Raw genomic sequence first — 24,173 nt, forward strand, 5'->3', positions numbered from 1 at the left:
AATTAGGACCAAATAATTTTTTAAAAGCTAATCACAATCAACTAATATTTGTATTTTTCTTTGATTCCCTGCTTAATGTATAACCAGATAAAATCTGCCAACCAAAGTCATTTTAAAAAGGCCCTTGTCTTGATCAACAAACCCAGTTGACAATAAGTAAAGAATGTTTTCTAATTATTGTTTTTAATAAAATCAAGATAGCAATAGAAGCAGCCTGGTGAGATTAGCCAACGTACAGCCATAGATGGAGCACGGACAATGAGGTATATTGTGTGGTGCTGACAGGTGATATTAGATGGGTCTTATTTCATGAAGCAGCATGTCAACGGGAAATTGTGAGTCAGCAGAACAGTGTAATGATACTGCATGAGAAAACTGCTTGCAAAAATACTAAAATGCCATGCGTGGCTTATGGGGGGAGGAGAGGAGGTTACTTATTTTACATTTTCATTGCTTTAACCCTTTGGGATGTGGCTTCGCATTCATGATTCTTCACACAGCAGTAAGAGTTCCTCTAAGGTGCAACAAAGTCACATAAAATATATGCTTACAACTACACTACACATTAGTGCGTAGAGGAAATTTTCCCCACATGGACTTACTGATCACAATCGTACCATTGCAGAGATGAGCTGAGTGGAGGCCAGGTGCGTTCCCCTTACAAAGAGGGAACGCCATGAAGGAAGGTCACCCAAGGTCGTCCTTGCACATCTGGTAGCAACTATATATGAGAAGAATTTGCAGAGGCCTAGGGGCAGGTCCGCTGCCTGCCTTCCAGAGGCAGAGATAATACATGACGTGGGCAATCGACAGAAGGGGAAGGGAGGAAAGCAATGAAGGGTAGACTATCAGCCGGTATAGTCCCAATCTCCAACTTTGGCGGAAGATCAATTGGAACCCCCCTCCCCACCCCCGGAGAAACTGTGTAAACAGGGTTTCCGTGGAAGTTACAGCGGGAGATGAGAAGAACCCCACCGAGTGCCTTATTGGAAAAAAAAAGTGGTTTTCCAAAATCCTCAATTCTTTTGGTAAAAATCAGAGCTTCTTGTGCAACATGCAATGCAGGTTACGATTCTGTGGGTTGAAATTCCGCAGGGGGTTCTCCTGATTGTCCCCTCTAATTTTGGCCAAAACTCCATGGGACGGATTAACCTCCCCATACTGCAACCCCCCTGATCTTTGGCCAAAATTACAGGAGTGGATCGGAAGAACTCCTCCCAGAAATTAATGGCACTGGTTCCTATGTAACATTTAGAGAAATTCACAGTAACACGACTTGAAAGCGAAGGTTGCTAATGCCCCTTTATGCTGACCTTTAGAAACCAGACATTTTGTATTCCGGTCAATCATTTTTGAGCAAGCTCACTCTGTGGATCCTAATTAGGTTATATAAAGAAGTTTAAATCTTGAAGGAGCGATTTTGGTGAATATTTAGCAATCCCAAATGCCAAAACAAAAAGGTTGGTAGATACCACAATGCAGGGGAATCCACTACAGTTTGAAAAAGTGAAAGTATCCTGAATAAAAGCTGGGATTGTTCTCCTTAGAGCAGAGAAGGTTAAGGGGAGATTTAATGGAGATGTTCAAAATTATGAAGGGTTTTGATAGAGTAAATAAGGAGAAACTGTTTCCAGGAGGGTCGGTAACCTGGGGACACAGATTTAAGATAATTGGCAAAAGAACGAGAGGCGAATTGAGGAGAATTATTTTTATGCAGTGAGTTGTAAGAGCCAGCACAGGCACGATGGGCTGAATGGTCACCTTCTGTGCTGTAAGATTCTATGATTCTATAATTGATACATAGTAAAAATTTTCCATTGCATTGTTCACAGTAAGTTGGAGGCTTTATAAAAACAAAGGTGCTATGGCAAGAAGTATTTCTAGGAGCACTGACTGATCAGTATAGGGGTCCCCGTGTTTTGCAGCTACCCAATGAATGGATCCTTATTTCGGACAAGGTCGAAAAACATCCCAGGCCTGCGATAAGTGAGACTCCCTTTCCTGTGACCTACGTATGAACAGGTATCACCTGTGAGTGGTCGGTCATTATGTCAGTTAGTATGGCTTGCCCAGACTCAGCTTATGATTGGTTTTAACCCCTTGCTACTCATGTCCCTCCCCACTCTGAAAATGTATAATTGTGTGAACTCTGACTGTGTAATTTGCCTGTTCTATGAGATTGACCAGACTCTGTCAAGAGTTGAAATCAATTCTATAGATAGGGCCAGCTGCAGCTAATAAATTGTGTTAAAACTTTCAAGTGTATTCGCTTTCAGTTTTTGCTGAACCAGACTAAGAGTAAAGAATCCGGTATCGTCATTTGGGGGCTCGTCCGGGATCTCAACGGTCGGTCGCCGAGAGTTCGCGGCGTAAGAGACGAATTGTCTTGGACACGGACGAAGGAGAGGGCGCCCCGGGTGAGTAAACACTTCTTTACCACTCCGGCTTTCCTAAATCTGTCACGTCTGACGACGAATCGTCCCATCGCTAACTCTTGCGTGGCGTCCTTACGAGATTCAGCCTAGTACTTAGTCTGGCGAATACACGGATATAGGTTAGTGATTAATATCACTAAGGTTCAGTCGGCGTACTGAGGGAGTGGTGTATCGTCACCCGGGTCTATCAGTAATTTGAGGAGGCATCTGGGAGCACTGGGAGACGTCCTATAGTTGTGGAAATACTATGGGGGTATTAGGAAATGGATATTCTTATAAGATTATAAGTTATTCCATAATCTAAATAGGGTTCAAAGGCATTTATTGGCATTCATAGAGAATAAGTATACAATGATAACTATTATTATAAACAATTATACATATACAATGATAACCGTTACTACCAACAATTATACATATACAATGATAACCGTTACTAACAATAATTACACATATACTCAGGTTTACACTCACGATATAGTGTACCAGAGATTTCGCACGTTACAGTTCTTGAGCTCGAGGGGATCGGCTGCCCAAGACTTTTCAAATTCTGAAGCATCTGTTCTAACACTCTCCTTACCTATTTTTTTCCTCTAGTGCAGATTCATATGTTATCAAAGGATTACATCATTCCATTATTCACTTAATGAATTTGAGTTTTAACAAGAAGGTCTCCCATACACCTTATCAAGGCTTTATCTTGACTGAGGTGTCAACCAAACCATTCAACTGGATCACTTGCCTTGAACAGATGTGTCCGCTGAGGAGTTAATCCCTAGGAGGAAAGCAGCTAAGACAAAGACAGCTTGCAGCTGAATGCTTATCAGCTAAAGTCTCTGGTAAATGAAACCGCCTTTTCCAGCCTCCCAACAGAAATTAACTTAACAGACAAAAGCTAAAAGTTACAAATGAACCATTTCCTTATAGGGGGATAGTGTTCTTGGGACACTGGGACAGGTCCTGAGATCTGGGATCAATGGAAGAGCGGCTGTGAGATCATTGAGAGCAGTTTTGAATCATTGGAGTTGCCCTGGAGTTGAGAGCACTCAGAATGAGAGAGTTTAGGGGTTTGTGAGCACTGAGAATGGGTCCCAAAATTCCCAATTGTGGGGCAGATGTGGAAGTCCGGTGCAATGGGGTCCTGAGATCCAGCTGGTTTGCTCAAAGTTCAGGGAGCAATAGATGGCGCCCACATTACATTGCAGGATAGGTGTATTGGTGGGGGTGGGGGGGGTGGTTTTGGGGACCGTGTCTTGCAGAATTAGGGGTTGCTGTGAACAGCCAATAATTGAAAGGGAAGGGCCTAATGGCCTTTTAAAACAGTGGGCAGGAAAATGGGACCCAAACTGCTCTTGGTGCCTTTTAAGCCATTGAGACCCAGCCCCCGCTGCAGTCCCACCTGTCAGCCTTGACCTCTGCCCTGCTGTAGCTCCCTTTATGCATCAGGCACTATTGCTTTTGCTATGCTCAGCTAGTTTATGACTTTACATTCTGCCTTAAAGCAATTAGAACGTTTGTTAACTTATACAGTTTTTAATAAGCATAAATTCAATTAAAAAATTTCTTCACAAAATTATTTAGTTCAGAAAGATTTTTAAAATCAATTTACAATCTTTCAATTGAGGAAAAAGGCATCTATTGTTGATCAGTTAACTTTGTTGACAGGATGGAAAAGTAGGAAACCACAGGTGCTCCTAATCACACAGTTGTCTTAATCAAAGGTCTCACTCTGACTGAGTGTCTCATAATAGAAAAGTTGTTAATATTTTAGGTGAGTCCTACCTGAAATAAATCTTTGGAGAATTCAATCTCCCGTTTCTTTGAAAGTCTTTCGGAAAAAGCAAACAAAGCTCGCAAATGGTCATGGGATGAGGGGACATCCCATTCTACTCTTCAACTCCTGTTGATGCACAGATTGCAGGCTGCTCAGAATGGACAGATATGTTTGAAAGCTCTGGACAGCTGTTTTGAGGTTAAAAAAAAATATCCAGTTGGAGACCAGGCTTTTAAGAGAGGTCGAGGCCTTGAAGTAAAAACTGTAATGGAGGTCTTAAAGGGCACAAAAGACAGAACAATAGGTAAATTTAATCACAGAGGTAACATGAGGATATTTTTCTAACGCAGCGAGTTGTTATCATCTGGAATGCCCTGCCTGAAAGTGCAGTGGAAACAGATTAAATAGTAACTTTCGAAAGGGAATTGGATAAATACTTGAAAAGGAAAAAAATTGCAGGGCTATGGGGAAATAGCAGGCGAGAGGAACTAATTGGATAGCTCTTTCAAAGTGCCGGCACAGGCACAATGGGCCGAATGGCCTCCTTCTTTGCTGTACGATTCTATGATTCTATGTCATTTTGAAATAGGTAATGTTTTGAATTTTTTGATGTTTGAAAAAGACATTTTGAGTGATTCAATTGGTTTGTCGATTCACCAGGAAAGCCCTGGGTTAACTAGGCCACGTTCTGCAAGATGATGTGGAACACAGATCAAGAAATTGAACAACTCTGCCAGTGGCTGTCAAAGCCAGCATAGCTCTAAACTCTTAGATTTTGCTGTGGTGTCAGTTGTGGCTCAGTGGGTAGCACTCTCACCTCTGAGTCAGAAGGTTGTAGGTTTAAGTCCCACTCCAGAAACTTGAGCATAAAATCTAGGCTGACACTCCCAGTGCAGTACCGAGGGGGTGCTGCACTGTCGGAGGTGCCATCTTTCAGATGAGACATTAAACCAAGGCCACAGCTGCTATTTTGAAGAACAGCAGGGGAGTTCTCCCCAGTGTCCTGGGCCAATATTTATCCCTCAAGCAACATCACTAAAACAGATTATCTGGTCATTATCACATTGCTGTTTGTGGGACCTTGCTGTGTGCAGATTGGCTGCCACATTTCCTACATTACAACAGTGACTACATTTCAAAAAAAGAACTTTACTGGCTGTAAAGTGCTTTGGGACAACCCGAGGTCATGAAAGATGCTATATAAATGCAAGATTTTTCTTTCTTTCTTCTTTATGCCACTGGCTGCTTCCAAGCAACATGGGGGCCATCTGCAACATTATCGATGGTGCTGTGCAGCTCTGCATATGACAGGTCACCGACACCATCTTTAAGAGAGGTGGGGGATTTATTCATTTAGAGGCGACTCTTAGGCAGCAGCATGAGAGGGTCATTCAGTCTACCATGTTGGCAGTTTCATCAAAGATCAGGAATAGATGGCACCCAAAATGCATTGCAGGATCCTAATGTGGTCCCTTTGAATTTCCCGACGAGAATAGGATTCCACTCCCCAATGTTCAAATTGTCCGTGAACCGCAGCAACAAATCCTTCCTGCATGTCAATGTAATGATTTGTCACAACAAGGGGGATATAACCTTAAAATTAGAGCTAGGCCGTTCAAGGGTGATGTCAGGAAGCACTTCTTCACCCAAAGGGTAGTGGAAATCTGGAACTCTCTCCCTCAAAAAGCTGTCGAGGCTGGGGGTCAATTGAGAATTTCAAAACTGAGATCGGTAGATTTTTTGTTAGGTAAGGATATTAAGGGTTATGGAACCAAGGTGGGTAGATGGAGTTAAAACACGGATCAGCCATAATCTAATTGAATGGTGGAACAGGCTCGAGGGGCTGAATGGCCTCCGCCTGTTCCTATAACACTTTCATCATGAAGAACTCCAGTCTTTCAGCTCTACTCAGGGAAGACAAGTGTCGGGATGGCTTCTGGGAGACAAGGCGAATTTCTTGCCTCCATGGCTTATGACCCCATTTTGAACACCAGAGTCACCAGCACAACATTGCTACAGTGAGGCCCATTACTACCTAAAGTAGTCACTGAGGGTAAAGGAATTTTGATGGCAAAATTTCACAGCCTTGATAGTCTTTTGCATCCTTGCCTCTTGCATCATCGTTACTTGTTGTGGCCCTCCCAACTTTGCAATTTGGAAAGGACATGAAATCGAATCCCAGGAGGAGGGAGGACGAGATATGGAGTAGGGTAAGGAACCTGCAAATCAGCATCATAAGGATCCGCACTCGGAGGATTATAGAATCATTGGATGAGGCCATTCGGCCCATCGTGCTATCCAATTAGTCCCACTCCCCTGCTCTTTCCCCATAGTCCTGAAAACTTTTCCCCTTCATTTATTTATCCAATTCCCTTTTGAAAGTTATTATTGAATCTGCTTCCACCACTCTTTCAAGCCGTGCATTTTCTGTTGGCTGCTGGTAAATATGTAAGCACATTATTAGTCATATGTTACCCTCGGATTAAATTCATACCCTTTAAAACATTTGATCTGCACATCTCCATGCTTCCTGCAACCTGAAATCATTCCTTACCTAAGCATCTGTCTTTCTGGCCCCCATTAACAATTATGTAACATCACTACAACCCCCAGGCACCCGTTTTGGGAGCGCTCAAAATTCTAGGCCAAAAGATGTTAACAAAAATAAACTGACATTATCAAGCGTATACATATCAGATTGTTGATGGGAGACACTGGTGGATGTAACCTTGGTTTCCTGGCATTGACTGACATGTTGGCATCCAATGTAGGAAACGATCCAACCCAGCGAGCGCAGGGAGCAGAACAAAGGTTTGTTCTAGTTACCATATATAGCACTGTCGCTCATTCGAATTCGCTGACTAGGCACAGGCGTGGCTTCGGCGCCATCGTTTTAACCACATGCACTAATTTTAGTAGAAAACGCCTCACGCACAATACAGGTAAATGTATTTCACACGTGTATATTTGCTGAACAAACATCTATCACCATTCAATAACCGAGGAGGCAAAGCACTCACAACGAACAAAAAACACTCGCACACTCTGCTTTTCCGTCTTAGCATTTTATCAACAAATGTACAAAACAGTTACAGTCCACATGCATACGCCGTGCGAACATAAGGGTTGATATCACATGCTGAATTATGGCGTCTATTACTCATTTTTTTAATCTATTAACTTGAAATGCAATTAGCCACATCTGGATTCCCAATTGGCCACATGTGGTGAGTGACTTACCTATTGGACAACACAGATATACGGTGTCAGTAAATAGCTTACACATAGACAATGCTATGCAGTACATAGTGTCCTGAAGCCCAAGGTTTTACTATTAACATAAGCATGTCTAATATTATGAAGCTCATCACATGTTATTATTGATGCTATCATTGTCTCAGCCTTGTTTATCTTGGCCCTGATTTCACTGCTCTCATTTTATTGTCTCATCCATACCTTTGTTACCTCTAGACTCGACTATTCCAATGCTCTCCTGGCCGGCCTTCCATCTTCCACCCTCCGTAAACTTGAGCTCATCCAAAACTCTGCTGCCCGTATCCTAACTCGCACCAAGTCCAATTCACCCATCACCCCTGTGCTCGCTGACCTACATTGGCTCCCAGATGGTATAGCCTCGATTTTAAAATTCTCATCCTTGTTTTTAATCCCTCCATGGCCTCGCCCCCCTCCCTATCTCTGTTACCTCCTCCAGCCCTACAACCCTCCGAGATCTCTGCGTTCCTCCAATTCTGGCCTCTTGCGCATCCCCAATTTCCTTCGCTCCACCATTGGCGGCCGTGCCTTCAGCTGCCTAGACTCTAAGCTCCAGAATTCCCTCCCTAAACCTCTCCGTGTCTCCACCTCTCTCTCCTCCTTTAAGACGCTCTTTAAAACCTATCTCTTTGACCAAGCTTTTGGTCACCTGTCCTAATATCTCCTCATGTGGCTCAGTGTCAAATTTTGTCTGCTAATGCTCCTGCGAAGCGCCTTTGGGACGTTTTACTACATTAAAGGCACGACTAAATGCAAGTAGTAGTAGTAGTAGTAGTAGTAGTAGTAGTAGTAGTAGTTGTTGTTGTTGTTGTTGTTGTTAGTTTGTTTGTTTGTTTGTTTGTTTGTTTGTTTGTTTGATGGCGGCAATGTAGACCAAATTTTAACATCTTCATTTTTTTCTTTCTGTTTTCAGGAGAAGGGGGCCCATAACTACCGATGGATGAACAAGGACCTCCCAACCTAAGGACATTCAAATGCCAGCTCTACAGACAGTCAGGGTTGAGTCCATTGAGGGAGTGGGTCATTGCTACCACTGTAAAATCAGCCAATCACTCCAAGACGATCATACTCTATAGATTATCAGCATGACATATGCAGGGGAAAATAAAAATTGGATCGGGCCTATTATTGGGCGGGGGTAGCACGATCCGCTATTACTCCGTGCCCAATAGCCCCTGTGGAAGCAGGACGAGACTTTTGTGAGGACTGAGGACTTACCTGCAATCTAAGTTGGAAATCAGCGTTGAATGAGGATTCCATGCAATTTGCACTTTCCACCAGCAGGGGGAGCCCCAAAATCTTAAAGGTAGGCTGTCTGTTAGAAATCTCTTAAAGGTAGCTGGTACCTGTTATTTGCTGAAAATAACAGTCTGCTGCCTGCAAGGAGTCTGAACGGAGGTCAAACATTGCACACGTAAAACACAGATGAAGGTCCCGTCACTATGCTTATACACTGATGAGTTATGTTAAAACATTGAATAAAGGTTGCACACTACTAAATCCCACATCCTCCAATCTGCACGCCAGACCTCACCAATCTGCTGATCTGAGTTTGTACCAGGCCTGAGAGAATGCGTGCACTAAAGTTGTCTGCTGATGCACTAGAGGCCTTGATGCAAGAGGTGGACAGAAGGAGGGTCATCCTATATCCGCGGGGGGGGGGGGGGGGGGTGCAAGAGGCCCTCCAGACATAGATCAAAAAGACAGTGGGAGGCAGCTGGGGACAAAGTCAATGCCAGGCACACAGCACACACATCCATGAACATGGATGCAGTGCAGGAGGAAGTTCAATGCTTTGACACGAGTGGTCAAGGTGAGTGAGGTCAACTGTCAAGTGGCATCTCCTACCAACTACACCACTAGCAGCATCCACTGCTCCATGCACTACACCCCCATTACCCACATAACAACAAACTCTTTCAATCAGTACTCAACTCTTCCTATCAGATGCTTCATCTCACCCTTACACATTACCACTGTTGCAAGCCACCCATCCACAACTCACAGGCCACACACGTTGGCAGCTATTCAACCATGACAGGCACATCACCCAGACACATGTCCTGCTTTCTTGTAGGAGAAGGTGGCGCATATCAGAAGGCAGCAAGTGGCAGTGGCATTTAGTCCCTCGAGCCTGTTCCGCCATTCAGTGAGATCATGCTGGACCTGTGACCTAACTCCATATACCCGCCTTAGCCCCATATCCCTTAATACCCTTGGTTCACAGAAATCTATCAATCACAGATTTTAAATTCACAATTGAGCTAGCATCAACTGCCGTTTGCAGAAGAGCATTCCAAACTTCTCCCACCCTTTGCTTATAGCAACATTTCCTAACTTTATTCCTGCACATCCTGGCTCTAAATTTTAGGCTATGTTCCTAGTCCTAGTATTCAAGTCTCGGAGGCCTCCAAAAACAGTTACAAATGTCTCGACAGCCAGAAACAATAATCCAGCCACTAACCTGTAAATCCTGGATGGTCCCTTTAAATAGCGCTGGTGGGGGTCCAGGCACTCTAAGACATGTTCAGATGGTAAGGGTTAAGATTGTGCGTTGAGTTGAGCGTTAAGTCCCAAAATGGTGTCTTTCACTTTAAATCAGCGTTGCACACTAATTGTATCCATTTTCTCCTTACTTTACATGTTTCCGGTGTTCGATATCTACACCTGCGCTAACTCCTATAGAAAGATAGCGTCCGGTGGACTTCACGCTGAAAACGTGTGTGGGCATCAAGACGCCATCTTGGCATTTCGGGAGGCTGCATAATGCCGAAACAACGGGTCTACCCGGCCCAATTTAGGGCCCGCAATGTCTTGACCTGTAACCTGTCTCAAAAGTCTTTGTTTTCAATAAGCTCCCCCAAAGAAAGACTTACATTTATAAAATGTCTTTCATGAGCTCAGGACATGCCAAAGCGCTTTACAGCCAATGAAGTACTTTTTGAAGTGTAGTCACTGTTGTAATGAAGGGAATGTGGCAGGCAATTTATGCACAGCAATAATGATCTGATAATCTGTTTTTTAGTGAGGTTGGTTGAGGGATAAATATTTGTCAGGACACTGGGGAGAACTCCCCTGCTCTTCTTCAAAATAGTGCAACGGGATCGTTTACTTCCACCTGAGAGGGCAGAAGGGGCCTTGGTTTAACGTCTCATCCAAAAGACAGCACCTCTGACAATGCAGCACTCCCTCAGTATTGCACTGGAGGGTCGGCCCATATTATGTGCTCAAGTTTCTGGAGTGGGACTCAGTAATATTTTTTCTTCAATAAACCCTCCTTGATGGCAAGACCCCATCACTGTGCTTTCTCTACAGTTTCTTACTGCCGTGCTTCTGATGTTTGTTTGTACCTTTACTGTTGGCAGGATTTCAAGCGCAATACAGCTTACCACTTCCTTGGATTTAAATAATTTTAAAAATTGTCTCTGTCTGGTTAACACAAAATAGCCTAGGTGTAGATCCCTATCAATCCTCAGAATGATACCAGGGCTAAAAGGGTTAAATTATGAGGACAGGTTGTATAGACTAGGCTTGTATTCGCTCAAGTATAGAAGATTAAGGGGTGATCTAATTGAGGTGTTTAAGATGATTAAAGGATTTGATAGGGTAGATAGAGAGAAACTATTTCCTCTGGTGGGGGAGTCCAGAACAAGGGGGCATAACCTTAAAATTAGAGCTAAGCCATTCAGGGGTGATGTCAGGAAGCACTTCTTCACACAAAGGGGAGTGGAAATCTGGAACTCTCTCCCCCAAAAAGCTGTTGAGGCTGGGGGTCAATTGAAAATTCCCAAACTGAGATTGATAGATTTTTGTTAGGATAACGGTATTAAGGGTTAGGGAACCAAGGCGGGTAGATGGAGTTAAGATACAGATCAGCCATGATCTAAATGAATGGCGGAACAGGCTCGAGGGGCTGAATGGCCTCCTCCAGTTCCTGTGTCTACTGGTAGTAAGGATTTATACCTCCGCAGAACCCCGATGGTTTAATTCAGCGCTGGATTAGGTAAATTCCCTTCATCTGGAAGTAATCCATCTTTTAATGGCAAAAGTAGGAGAATGGCTAAAGCTCCAGTGTGTGGCTCATCATCAAAGTTGGAAAGAACATCATACAAATCAAGAAAATAGTAAGTTGGGTGTTGACAAGGTTGTGCTTTAAGCACTGTAGATCACAGGTTGGAGAGGGGGAAGGAGGTAAGGAGCCATCACAAAGTCTCCTATTCTTTCCCAGGATCCCAAAACTGTGTAACTCCAGATAATCTGGGGAACAAACTAAATTAGAGCTAGGCTGTTCAGGGGTGATGTCAGGAAACACTTCTTCACACAAAGGGGAGTGGAAATCTGGAACTCTCTCCCCCAAAAAGCTGTTGAGGCTGGGGGTCAATTGAAAATTTCAAAACTGAGATTGATAGATTTTCATTAGGATGAGGATATTAAGAGTTAAGGAACCAAGGTGGGTAGATGGAGTTAAGATACAGATCAACCATGATCTAATTGAATGGCGGAACTAAAAGAAAATAGCATATAGTTTCCTTTTGGATCAAGTCCAATTTCTCCAGATTCCTTCCTGAAGGGGTTTTGATAGAGTAAATAAGGAGAAACTGTTTCCACTGGCAGGAGGGTCAGTAACCAGAGGACACAGATTTAAGGCAATTGGCAAAAGAACCAGAGGGGAGATGAGGAGGCATTTTTTTTACGCAGCGAGTTGTTATGATCTGGAATGCGCTGCCTGAAAGGGTGGTGAAAGCAGTATTCAATAGTAAGTTTCAAAAGGGAATTGGATATATACTTGAAAAGGAAAAATTTGCAGGGCAATAGGGAAAGAGTGGGACTAATTGGATAGCTCTTTCAAAGAGCTGGCACACACATGATGGGCCGAATGACCTCCTTCTGTGCTGTATGAGTCTAAGTGTTGTACATGATGGTTGTCAAGAACCCCTTTGGCATAGATGACAACAGGGCAACAGCTCTACTCTCTTCCATGAGTAAATGCAGTGAGGATAAAAGGGAATGTCAAGAGTTTAAATAACTGCTACTTCACTAGGCCACTGATGAAGTGATTTCTGGGCCGTCCCCTCTCTTCCCTCCCCCTCCGTTAATACAAACTACTTCCACCTGCAATCCTTCTTTATCTGTACTTATATTCCAACAGATCAATTCCTTTCATTCTTTGTTTTTTATGAAGTAGGGCCCAGCATAGAATCATAGAAAGGTTACAGCATGGAAGGAGGCCATTCGGCCCATCGAGTCCATGTCAGGTCTATGCAAGAGCAATCCAGCCAGTCCCACTCCACCACCCAATCCCCGTAGCCCTGCAAATTTTTTCCTTTCAAGTACTTATCCAGTTCCCTTTTGTTGAAGGCCATGATTGAATCTGCCTCCACCACCCCCTCGGGCAGTGCATTCCAGATCCTAACCACTCGCTGTGTAAAAAAGTTTTTCCTCATGTCACCTTTGGTTCTTTTGCCAATCACCTTAAATCTATGTCCTCTGGTTCTTGACCCTTCTGCCAATGGGAACAGTTTCTCTCTATCTACTCTGTCTAGACCTTTCATGATTTTGAAAACCTCTATCAATTCACCTCACAACTGTCTCTGTTCCAAGGAGAACAACCCCAGCTTCTCCTATCTATCCGCATAACTAAAGTCCCTCATCCCTGGAATCATTTTAGTAAATCTCTTCTGCACCATCTCTAAGGCCTTCGCATCTTTCCTAAAGTGCGGTGCCCAGAACTGGACACAATACTCCAGTTGTGGCCGAACCAATGTTTTATACAGGTTCATCATGACTTCCATACTTTTGTACTCCATGCCTCCATTTATAAAGCCCAGGATCCTGTATGCTTTTTTAACCACTTTCTCAACCTGCCCTGCCACCTTCAATGATTTGTACACACAAACCCCCAGATCTCTCTGTTCCTGTACCCCTTTTAGAGTTGCGCCCTCTAGTTTATGTTGCCTCTCATCGTTCTTCCTACTGAAATGGATCACTTCGCATTTTTCCGCATTAAATTTCATCTGCCATGTGTCCGCCTATGCCACCAGTCTGTCTACATCCTTTTGAAGTCTATCACTATCCTCCTCACTGTTCACTACAGCAGGAATGGTGATTTACCAAACATCCCAGGATCTTACACTACTGAGATTTTAATAGGAATAAAAGCATGCATCTCAGTCGAAGGATCTGTGCATTACTGCTTGTATCTGCAGAGACCAGATATTTTCTTAGCTGCACACTCTTTCATTCATTAGCTAAAGTCCTCCTAGTATCCCATCTGTAATGAATGTTTGATTGTCTTACTGAATGTATTTTTGTTCTAAGTATCAAGAGTTTGTGTGATTTGTCATCTTTACTCTGTAAAATTCATGACAAAAATGTTTTAAAAGTGCCTGAAGCAACTGAAAACTATTATTATTATTCATTTTAATAAATCAGCCTGGGACAGCCAAGAACTATAAATAAATTTGCCTGCAAATGACATGCAGCTTTTTACAATCATAATTGTAATTTGAGATTTTAAAAATATCAAATTTTAAATTTTTAAACTTTTTTCTTACCTTTCCTTTATGCAACTTTTCTCTCTCTCTCTTAATCCAATCTTTCCCTCTCTTTATTTCTCTTTCTGTACCTGATCTAACTCTAATTCACCCTATTTCCTTCTCCGTCATTCCTGTTTCTTTCTCAATCCTGAAATCTCATTGATTAAGGAGATAGACTGTTGGTCCTGTTGTTCACTAAGATCCCAGATGCCCTGTTACCCTCGCCGTGCCCATTATCAGCTCGCACTTCCAGCAAGTTACGGCGCAAAAAATTTTTCGAGCTGAAGGGAGTGGGAAAAAGTCTAACTAAGGGGACACGTCGCGAGATGCCCCACTCCAGCAAGGTCTGGGCCAATATTTTTTCTGCTTTTCAAGAGGTTCAATAAAATCAAACAGCTGGGACAAAGCTCCAGATTTAAAGCAGATATTATCCCTGTTCAAAAGCAGAATGAAAATATGAGAGTATACAAGTAAATGAAAGAAAAAAAATTTGAAACACAATATTTAATAATAACTTGCTAGAAGGAAATTCAGGCTTCAGTCTTTGGCACTCAAAGTACAACACTAAAAATGCATTCGTAAAATTAATTTTTATATTCCAAAAACAGCACATTTACTCATTGTTGATGTTTCTTTTCCAGTTAACAGTTTGTGACAAGATTGAAATCAACGACCATTTTAAACACATCTAGCAAATACTTTGTAATGACCATGTGACAAAGTCAAAAAGCAATTTTATGGTTTTTTTAAAATAAAAAAAGTCGGGTCTGTAGTGACGCAGGCTTTAAGTAAAGAGCCAATTATTTCTCACTGTGTGATCTAATTGAGTAATCTAATCCCTTTTGGCACTGGATTCTCTTTATTTTTCAGGCTGGGAGATTGGCTTAATAAGAGCATAATCCATGGCTTTTACCAGGCATTCGCGAGCCACATCGATAACAGATTGGTGTTTTGAGTCAGTTGCCATCTTGCCAATGACGGTCAGGATCTCCAGCAATTCACTCTCGATGAGCTGTTTGGCGATTTCCTTGTCAGCCGTTATCAAGTTGTAAGCGATGACCAGACCACGATGTTGTACTTCTATGTTGTCGTGGAGGCAAAGTCGCTGCAGGATTTCCAGCCACTGAATGGTCTATAGTCAAAATGGACAAGCAAAATCTGATCAAGTTTCTTTCAGAAAAGAAACCCCACTTTGATCCCTTAACTGCAAAAGAAAGCAAGTTGCAAAAAAAAACCTGTTGTATCCTGAAAGGCACTGTAGTGGCTGAAACTGTTGTAGAATCGGGGAGAAACAAAATGGAGGCATGTCCGTATATGGGTATTAGAAGTTACAGGGGAGGGGGAGGGGAAACACAGGAACAGGAGGAGGCCATTCAGCCCTTCGAGCCTGTTCCACTATTCAATTAGATCATGGCTGATCTGTATCTCAATACCCTTACCTAGCAAAAATCTATCAATCTCAGTAGGGGAGGGGGAGGGGAGGAATGGTGGGGAGAGGAAAGATTGAGGGGAAGGGGAGGCTACCGTATTGGTTGCCTTGTCGAATTAGTCTACATTGTGTATGCTATAAAAAGTATACCTTGGAAAGAAAAGAACTATAGAATTCAATTTGCCATAAGTATTTTATAAAATTAAAGTTTATGGTATTACTAGATTAATTGGAAAAAGGTTTCTGCTACTCTGAGGTGAAAGCAAAACTTCCTTCTGTATCTGTAGACTGCTGACCATTCATCAAGATACACGCCAACCATCAGTATATAACCTATGCGTCAGCTTATTAACACCTCAAGAAAAATCACCTTTCTTCACTGACACCAAAGGTTGTCAGTTTCAACCAATTAGATTAGTTACAAGGCAAGACTGGTAATTGTCAGAACCAATCAAATAAGACATAAACTTGAGGGGGAATAGGTTTAAGATGAGCTGATGGTTTTTGAGAGTTGAAGTTACAGATATATTTATTTAGTGTCTGTCCCCAAAGAAGTTATGTACAACAAATTCACTGTTAAAAAGCAGTTTTTTTTTTAAAAAAAATTTATTTTCCTCAAAAGGAACTTTCTGGGACCTGTTTAGTTGTTGTCTTAGGAAGGTTTATTTTCTTCCAGAGTGTTTTAGCCACTTTTTTGAAATAGGGAGGATGCTTCCTATCATGCTTCCTATTTTGTTGGCATTTATTGCTAGGGGGATAGAATATAAAAACAGGGAGGTATTACTGCAGTTATATAAGGTATTGGTGAGACCGCACCTGGAATACTGCATACAGTTTTGGTGTCCATACTTAAGAAAAGACATACTTGCTCTCAAAGCAGTACAAAGAAGGTTCACTCGGTTAATCCCGGGGATGAGGGGGCGGACATATGAGGAGAGGTTGAGTAGATTGGGACTCTACTCATTGGAGCTCAGAAGAATGAAAGGCGATCTTATTGAAACATATAAGATTGTGAAGGGGCTTGATCGGGTGGATGCGGTAAGGATGTTCCCAAGGATGGGTGAAACTAGAACTAGGGGGCATAATCTTAGAATAAGGGGCTGCTCTTTCAAAACTGAGATGAGGAGAAACTTCTTCACTCAGAGGGTAGTAGGTCTGTGGAATTTGCTGCCCCAGGAAGCTGTGGAAGCTACATCATTAAATAAATTTAATAGTCCCATATTTAGAGTTTTACTACAGTGTACTATTGTGAAGTGCGATGCAGACTCTGCTTCCTTGTGTTTGAGAAAAGTGTTCAGTTATGTTCTATAACTTTGAAATGGTTTTCAGTCTGTTTACATATTGTACATATTTACATATGGAGGGAGTGCTACACTGTCGGAGGTGCCGTCTTTCGGAAGAGGCCTTAAACCGAGGCCCCGTCGGGTGGATGTAAAAGATCCCACGGCCACCATTTCAAAGAAGAGCAGGGGAGTTCTCCCCAGTGTTGGGGGCCAATATTTATCCCTTGACCAACATCACTAAAAACAGTCTGGTCATTTATCTCATTGCTGCTTGTGGGATCTTGCTGTGCGCAAATTGGCTGCCGTTTTTCCTACATTACAACAGTGACTACACTTCAAAAAGTACTTCATTGGCTGTAAGGAGCTTTGGAACCACCTGAGGTCATGAAAGGCGCTATATAAATGCAAGTTCGTTCTTTCTTTCTTTATAGAGGTCCCTTTGTCCTAGTGTATTAATCGAAGAGGGAATCTGCACCACCCATATCTTCTCTAAAAATTTGTTCTTGGGAAGTGACTGATGATGACAAGGCCTCAATTATTGCCAATGCCTACTTGCCCTGAGGGCATTAAGAGTCAACCCTCTTCTTTTTGACCATTCTTTTTGTGCCTCCTGACCTTTCTCCATCTGCTCAGTGACCTCTCGCTATCCATCACCCTATAAATTGCTCTCAGATATTTCTTTGTGCATAATGATCACTGTAGGAATGCAAGTTGTTAATACCATGGACAAGAGTGGCCGGGTGATTCATCCACTGTCATGTACTATTTAAAACTTTCCAAGTCCTCTTGTTGAATACTATTTTAAATATTCAGGGCATTGATAACTCTGAGTTTATCCATGGCATTGTTGAGCTATACCTCAGCTTGGCTCTGCGGTAGCGCTTTCTCCTCTTGGGGGGTTCAAGCCCTGTACCAGGATTTGAACACAAACAAGGGGCTGATTTTCTTCTCTCCCCCCACCCCGGAAGAAATAGGATGGTAGCGCAATTAAACTGCCCCATTCCCACCGACGTACAGATCTACAGCCATTATGGGTGGACTTTGAAATGGGCGGCCCAGGTGCCCCCTGTATACAGGCCGCATCCTCCTTAATGGGGTCGCCAGCCCTCCAGGGTTGCCCTGGAGTCTCCAGGAATTAAAGACTAATCTCCAGGAGCAACACCCAGGAGAGAAATCATTGGGGCTTTAAAAAAATTATGTTTCTTTACAATTTTCTTTGAACACTTTAGTTTACCAGTTATAAAAATATTGGACATTGGGAGAAAAGGCTTTTTGACTGACAATCAAGAATCATCCAATCGGATAATGAAGAGTCTGTTTGCTTTCCGATTGGCCGTGGGAAGGCGCTGCACCACGAGGATGGACGTGTTGGGCGACCGATGGCGGGAATGTGGGGGCGGGGTGATTGGAGGTAGGAGGTCGTGATGAAAATCTCCAGGAGTATGTCCAATCAGAGCCTGTGCCAATCAGGATCCAATGATGTCAATAGGACCACGATGGAATTTTCAAGGACCAATGGGAGGGACCGTGCGTCATGTGCAATCCCTTCTAATGATACTTGGCATTGAGCAGCCCAACCAACGATCATAAAAGGGACACCTGTTGGCCGCTGAAAAGAAAGTTTTAAAAAAATAATTCTGTGGGGTTAGGAGGACCTTTAAAGCTCCTCACTAAAACAGATTATCTGGTCATTACCACATCGCTGTTTGTGGGAGCTTCCTGTGCGCAAATTGGCTGCCACGTTTCCTACATTCCAACAGTGACTTTCACTTCAAAAAGTACTTTATTGGCTGTAAAGCGCTTTGGGACGTCCTGAGGTGGTGAAAGGCGCTATATAAATGCAAGTAGTAAGTTATAAGATTGAGCTAATCTTGCAGGGTTTTGATTGGTGACAACTTACCACTGTTGTCATCTTGCGGCAGAGTTCTTTCCGGGAGGCCGTAAGCATGGCAACGGCTCCTGCTGCTGCTCGCTGTAACTTCACATCATCTTCGCCGCAGAGCAGCACCAGCAGTTTCATTCTGTCATTCCCTTCAAGCACAAATCTTTCTTGAACCTAGCAAAAACAGAAAGATATCCGGGGCTCAGAGAACTGTTGCTGAAGTACTTTATTCGAAACTAAGAGAGCCCCCTTATTGTACGCTATTTATAATCTTTATTGCCTTGATAACTCAGCGGGCCAGATCTCGCTGGAAAAATAACGGTGTGTTAACGATGCAGGCCGTTATTAATGAGCAAATCGGCCAGCAAGTTCAGGGGATTAAGAGATACGCCGTGAGTTGCGAATCTCCAGAATTTGCTGGTCGATTTACGTCGCTCCACCGATTGCTTCACACAAACAGCATCTCGCCCTCAACCTCCCCGTTATTTTTAAGAACTTGCTGGATTTGCACATTAATTGCCTGTTAAACTCGCCGCAGAAAGTTAGGTCTGATAATTAAAAGCATAAGTATCTTTTTAACGACATGATAATTGTTAACACAATGCCAATCAACCTCTCTGGCCCAGAAAGGGAACAATTTAAAGTGTGGAGTCTCATTCCTGCAGGTAGTAAATTCTTCTTACAGATTTAAAAAATTTCAAATTTTAAATTTTAACATTTTTTTCGTACTTTTCCTTTCTGTCTCTTTTTTCTCTCTCTATCCAACCTTTCTTTCCATCTCTCTATTTCTCTTTCTGCACCTGAATTGACTCTAATTCACCCTATTTCCTTCTCCGTCGTTCCTCTGTTTCTTTCTCAATCCTTAAATCTCATTGATTAAGGAGATAGACTGTTGATCCCGTCGTTCACTAATGTCCCAGATGCCCCGTTGCCCTCGCTGCGCCCGTTACCAGCTCGCACTTCCAGCAAGTTACAAGGCAAAGAATTTCGAGCTAAAGGGTGAGGGGAAAAGTCTAACTAACGGGACACATTGTGTGATATCCCACTCCAGCAAGATCTGGGCCAATATTGGAACAGAGTGAATTGCTTTACCTTGCCGCTGAGTGGTTCGTGGACTACTTTGATTTTAACTCCCGTATTGACCAGTATCTGCCGGGTGGAGGGAGCTAAAATCCACCCCCTCTCATACTTCTTTATAAATAGAGGGATAGAGTACAAAAGTAGGGAAGCCATGATGAACCTTTATAAAACACTGGTTCGGCCACAGCTGGAGTATGGTGTACAGTTCTGGGCACCGCACTTTAGGAAAGATGTGGAGGCCTAGGAGAGGATGCAGAAGAGATTTACTAGAATGAGTCCAGGGATGAGGGACTTTAATTACGTGGATAGACTGGAGAAGCTGGGGTTGTTCTCCTTGGAACAGAGACGGTTGAGAGGAGATTTGATAGAGGTATTTAAAATTATGAAGGGTCTAGACAGAGTAGATAGAGAGAAACTGTTCCCATTGGCAGAAGGGTCAAGAACCAGAGGACACAGATTTAAGGTGATTGGCAAAAGAACCAAAGGTGACATGAGGAAAAGCTTTTTTACACAGCAAGTGGTTAGGATCTGGAATGCACTGCCCGAGGGGGTGGTGGAGGCAGATTCAATCATGACCTTCAAAGGGGAACTAGATAAGTACTTGAAAGGAAAAAGATTTGCAGGGCTACGGGGAAAGGGTGGGGGAGTGGGACTAGCTAGATTGCTCTTGCAGAGAGCCAGCGCGAACTCGATGTGGCGAATGGCCTCCTTCCGTGCTGTACCTTTTCTATGATTCTATGATTCTATTTCTAAAATTGTTCACAGTTGAGAAAGAAAATAATTCATTTTTGGGTTTTTGCCAATTTGTTAACAATAAAAAATATATGAAACATTTCCATTGATTTTCACTTACTTCTTTGCTGATGACCATGTTGCACATACACTCAGTGGCTGCTTGTCGAATTTGATCATGTTCCTCAAACATATAACATTCAATCTCAGGCATTGCTTTCTCCTTGATTATTTTTTGCCTGAATATAGAAAGAAAGAAAGACTTGCATTTATATAGCGCCTTTCACGACCTCAGGACCTCCCAAAGCGCTTCACAGCCAATGAAGTACTTTTTGAAGTGTAATCACTGTTGTGATGTAGGAAACGCAGCAGCCAATTTGTGCACAGCAAGATCCCACAAACAGCAAAGTGATAATGACCAGATAATTTATTTTTAGTGATGTTGGTTGAGGGATAAATATTGGCCCGGACACCAGGGAGAACTCCCCTGCTCTTCTTTGGAATAGTGGCCATGGGTCCACCTGAGAGGGCAGACGGAGCCTCGGTTTCACGTGTCATCTGAAAGACGCCACCTCCGACAGTGCAGCACTCTCTCAGTACTGCACTGGGAGTGTCAGCCTGGATTTTGTGCTCAAGTCTCTGGAGTCGGACTTGAACCCAAGACCCTCTGACTCAGAGGTGAGTGTGCTACCCTCTGAGCCACGGCTCACACAAAAATATGCCATAAAAAGGAATAATAGTTCATTGGAGTACAAAAAGAAACAAAAAGATGCAAATAGTTATAAAGCTTGGGGTGTAGGGGGATCCCCTATCGGTACACGGCCGGTGGGGGGGTCCGTACCGGTGGGGTCTACCCACCTTTCTCCACCACATTCCCGGGCCATGGGAGCCTTCTCCTCATTGCCCGATTTTCCATACTTCCCTCCCCCTCTGCTATTCTGCTGTAACCATTAACACCTCCTCCGGACCCATCTTTTGTATCTTTACTTGTCCCATTGGCACCCCCATTTTGCACCATCATTCCTTTTGTAATTTAACCACTACTGCCCTCCACCCCATCATAGACCTTTCCCTTTTGTTCTTTTCCTGCCCCCTCCCCCCCCCCTTTCCCTAGCTCTGTACATCGCTTATAAACTGTTAAATCTTTAATTTCTTCCAGTCCTGATGAAAGATCACGGACCTGAAACATTAACTCTGTTTCTCTCTCCGCAGACGCTGCCTGACCTGCTGAGTGTTTCCAGCATTTTCTGGTTTTATTTCAGATTTCCAGCATCTGCAGCATTTTGCTTTTGTCGAACAGTTATGTACTTGTGTGGTAATTCTGACTGGGTCAGCCTATTTTCCGTTCAGTTTGCTCTCAGTTATAAGGGGATTTTCTGCGGTAACATACCTTAATTTTCTTTTTTTCCTTTCAGTATCCCTAATTGACCCTTTCATAACAATTATCATGTTAGTTTTACACAAGTCAATAGATGGCTAGGAATATGCTCTTAACATGACAAAAACTCATTCATAATTGTCATCTCTTGACAATTCCACTAAGTGCAAATATATTTGGCACTTGAACAAGCCTTTATTCCTTTGCATTAAAAAAAATCCTATTTATTTGTTGATTAAAAACCTCTTTCTGCTTCATTCCATTAATTAGTTGTTAGAATAAAATCCAATCAAGAATTGAAACTGTGCACAGTTCTGGTCTCCATATTGTAACAAGGATATAGAGGCACTGGAGAAAGTGCAAAAAAGATTTACTAGGATGGTACCAGAACTGTCAGGAAAGATTGAACAGGCTGGGGCTCTTTTCTCCAGAAAAGACAAGTCTGTACAATTGCACAGGCGTTAGCAGTCCTCTGGTACCTTGCCTAAGTGACTATTCTTCATATGTGAATGCAGACAGTTCACAGGTTATTGACTACGAGGGATTCAGGGAGCCTCACATCTAAAATATATATATTTAGGGACTTCAGTTACATTTGGAGACTAGAGAATCTGGGATTGTTCTCCTTAGAGCAGAGAAGGTTAAGGGGAGATTTAATAGAGGTGTTCAAAATCATGAAGGGTTTTGATAGAGTAAATAAGGAGAAACTGTTTCTACTGGCAGGAGGGTCGGTAACCAGAGGACACAGATTTAAGGTAAATGGCAAAAGAACCAAAGGGGCGATGAGAAGAAAATGTTTTTACGCAGCGAGTTGTTATGATCTGGAATGCAGTGTCTGAAAGGGTGGACCAGAAACTTAACTGGACCAGCCACATAAATACTGTGGCTACAAGAGCAGGTCAGAGGCTGGGTATTCTGAGGCGAGTGACTCACCTCCTGACTCCCCAAAGCCTTTCCACCATCTACAAGGCACAAGTCAGGAGTGTGATGGAATACTCTCCACTTGCCTGGATGAGTGCAGCTCCAACAACACTCAAGAAGCTCGACACCATCCAGGACAAAGCAGCCTGCTTGATTGGCACCCCATCCACCACCCTAAACATTCACTTCCCTTCACCACCGGCGCACTGTGGCTGCAGTGTGTACCATCCACAGGATGCACTGCAGCAACTCGCCAAGGCTTCTTCGACAGCACCTCCCAAACCCGCGACCTCTACCACCTAGAAGGACAAGAGCAGCAGGCACATGGGAACACCACCACCTGCATGTTCCCCTCCAAGTCACACACCATCCTGACTTGGAAATATATCGCCGTTCCTTCATTGTCGCTGGGTCAAAATCCGGGAACTCCCTACCCAACGGCACTGTGGGAGAACCTTCACCACACGGACTGCAGCGGTTCAAGAAGGCGGCTCACCACCACCCTCTCAAGGGACAATTAGGGATGGGCAATATATGCTGGCCTTGCAAGCAACACCCGCATCCCATGAACAAATAAAAAAAAAGCATATTCAATAATAACTTTCAAAAGGGAATTGGATAAACACATGAAGAGGAAAAAATTGCAGGGCCATGAGGTAATAGCAGGGGTGTGGGACTAACTGGATAGCTCTTTCAAAGAACCGGCACAGTCACGATGGGCTGAATGCCTCCTTCTGTGCTGGATGATTCTATGATACACAGATACATAAACACACGCACACTTCCAGAAAAGATCACCCAACAGCGATTAGCAAACCTCTGATTTGCTTAATAATAAAAAAAACCAACATGAACTTGCCTTAGTTTCTCACTTTTTCCCGAAAGGTTTGTGAGACCCATCAGGGATTCATAGTTTTGTAGACCATCCAACTCAGTGTTCAACAGGCTGACAAGGGGCCGAACCACCTCATAGATCTGCAAGGAAAGCACCAAAAAGATCATTTTTCTAAACAAATTGACTTTCAAGAAAAAAAATTTCACAAGGTTAAATCATAGTTTTAAAATGACCTAATTTCACAGCTACCTTTAAAATACCTGCACATACCAAAGGAGATAAAACAAACTTTTGGGACTCAGCTATTGCACAAGATAATTTTCCTCAGAACAGCTCCTATTCAGAAAGTTCTCCTTTATAGGCACATTCTTATGGTGCTATATAGAAATTTGATTATATGTTGGCCTTGTTTCTCTCCTGAAGTCCCCTATATTTTCAGAGGTAAATCTAACACCAGGGACTAATGGCAGTGCATGTTACTTTCCAGATTGATACACCGGGACATTGAACTTATTTCAACTCATCCCTGATTTCATTACATAGAATTTACAGCACAGAAACACGCCATTCGGCCCAACTAGTCCATGCCGGTGTTTATGCTCCACACGAGCCTCT

General features: G+C 43.0%; 1 protein-coding gene across 2 annotated transcripts in view; it reads right to left on the bottom strand.

Moving 5' to 3' along the window:
• Positions 1-14,507: 14,507 nt before the first annotated feature.
• Positions 14,508-24,173, bottom strand: part of unc45b (unc-45 myosin chaperone B) — a 59,110-nt gene continuing 49,444 nt past the window's right edge. The window contains exons 17-20 of one of the 2 annotated variants that reach the window (XM_067983506.1): positions 23,583-23,698; positions 20,546-20,663; positions 18,631-18,786; positions 14,508-15,150 (exon numbers count right to left, since the gene is read on the bottom strand). In XM_067983506.1, coding sequence (XP_067839607.1) covers positions 14,878-15,150; positions 18,631-18,786; positions 20,546-20,663; positions 23,583-23,698 — 663 coding nt within the window. In that variant the 3' untranslated portion in view covers positions 14,508-14,877. Of the gene's footprint in view, positions 15,151-18,630; positions 18,787-20,545; positions 20,664-23,578; positions 23,699-24,173 lie in introns of those variants that run through there. The other variant, XM_067983507.1, reaches the window with a different exon arrangement.

The sequence above is a fragment of the Heptranchias perlo genome, chromosome 4 (assembly GCF_035084215.1).
Source record: "Heptranchias perlo isolate sHepPer1 chromosome 4, sHepPer1.hap1, whole genome shotgun sequence".
NCBI lineage: Eukaryota > Metazoa > Chordata > Chondrichthyes > Hexanchiformes > Hexanchidae > Heptranchias > Heptranchias perlo.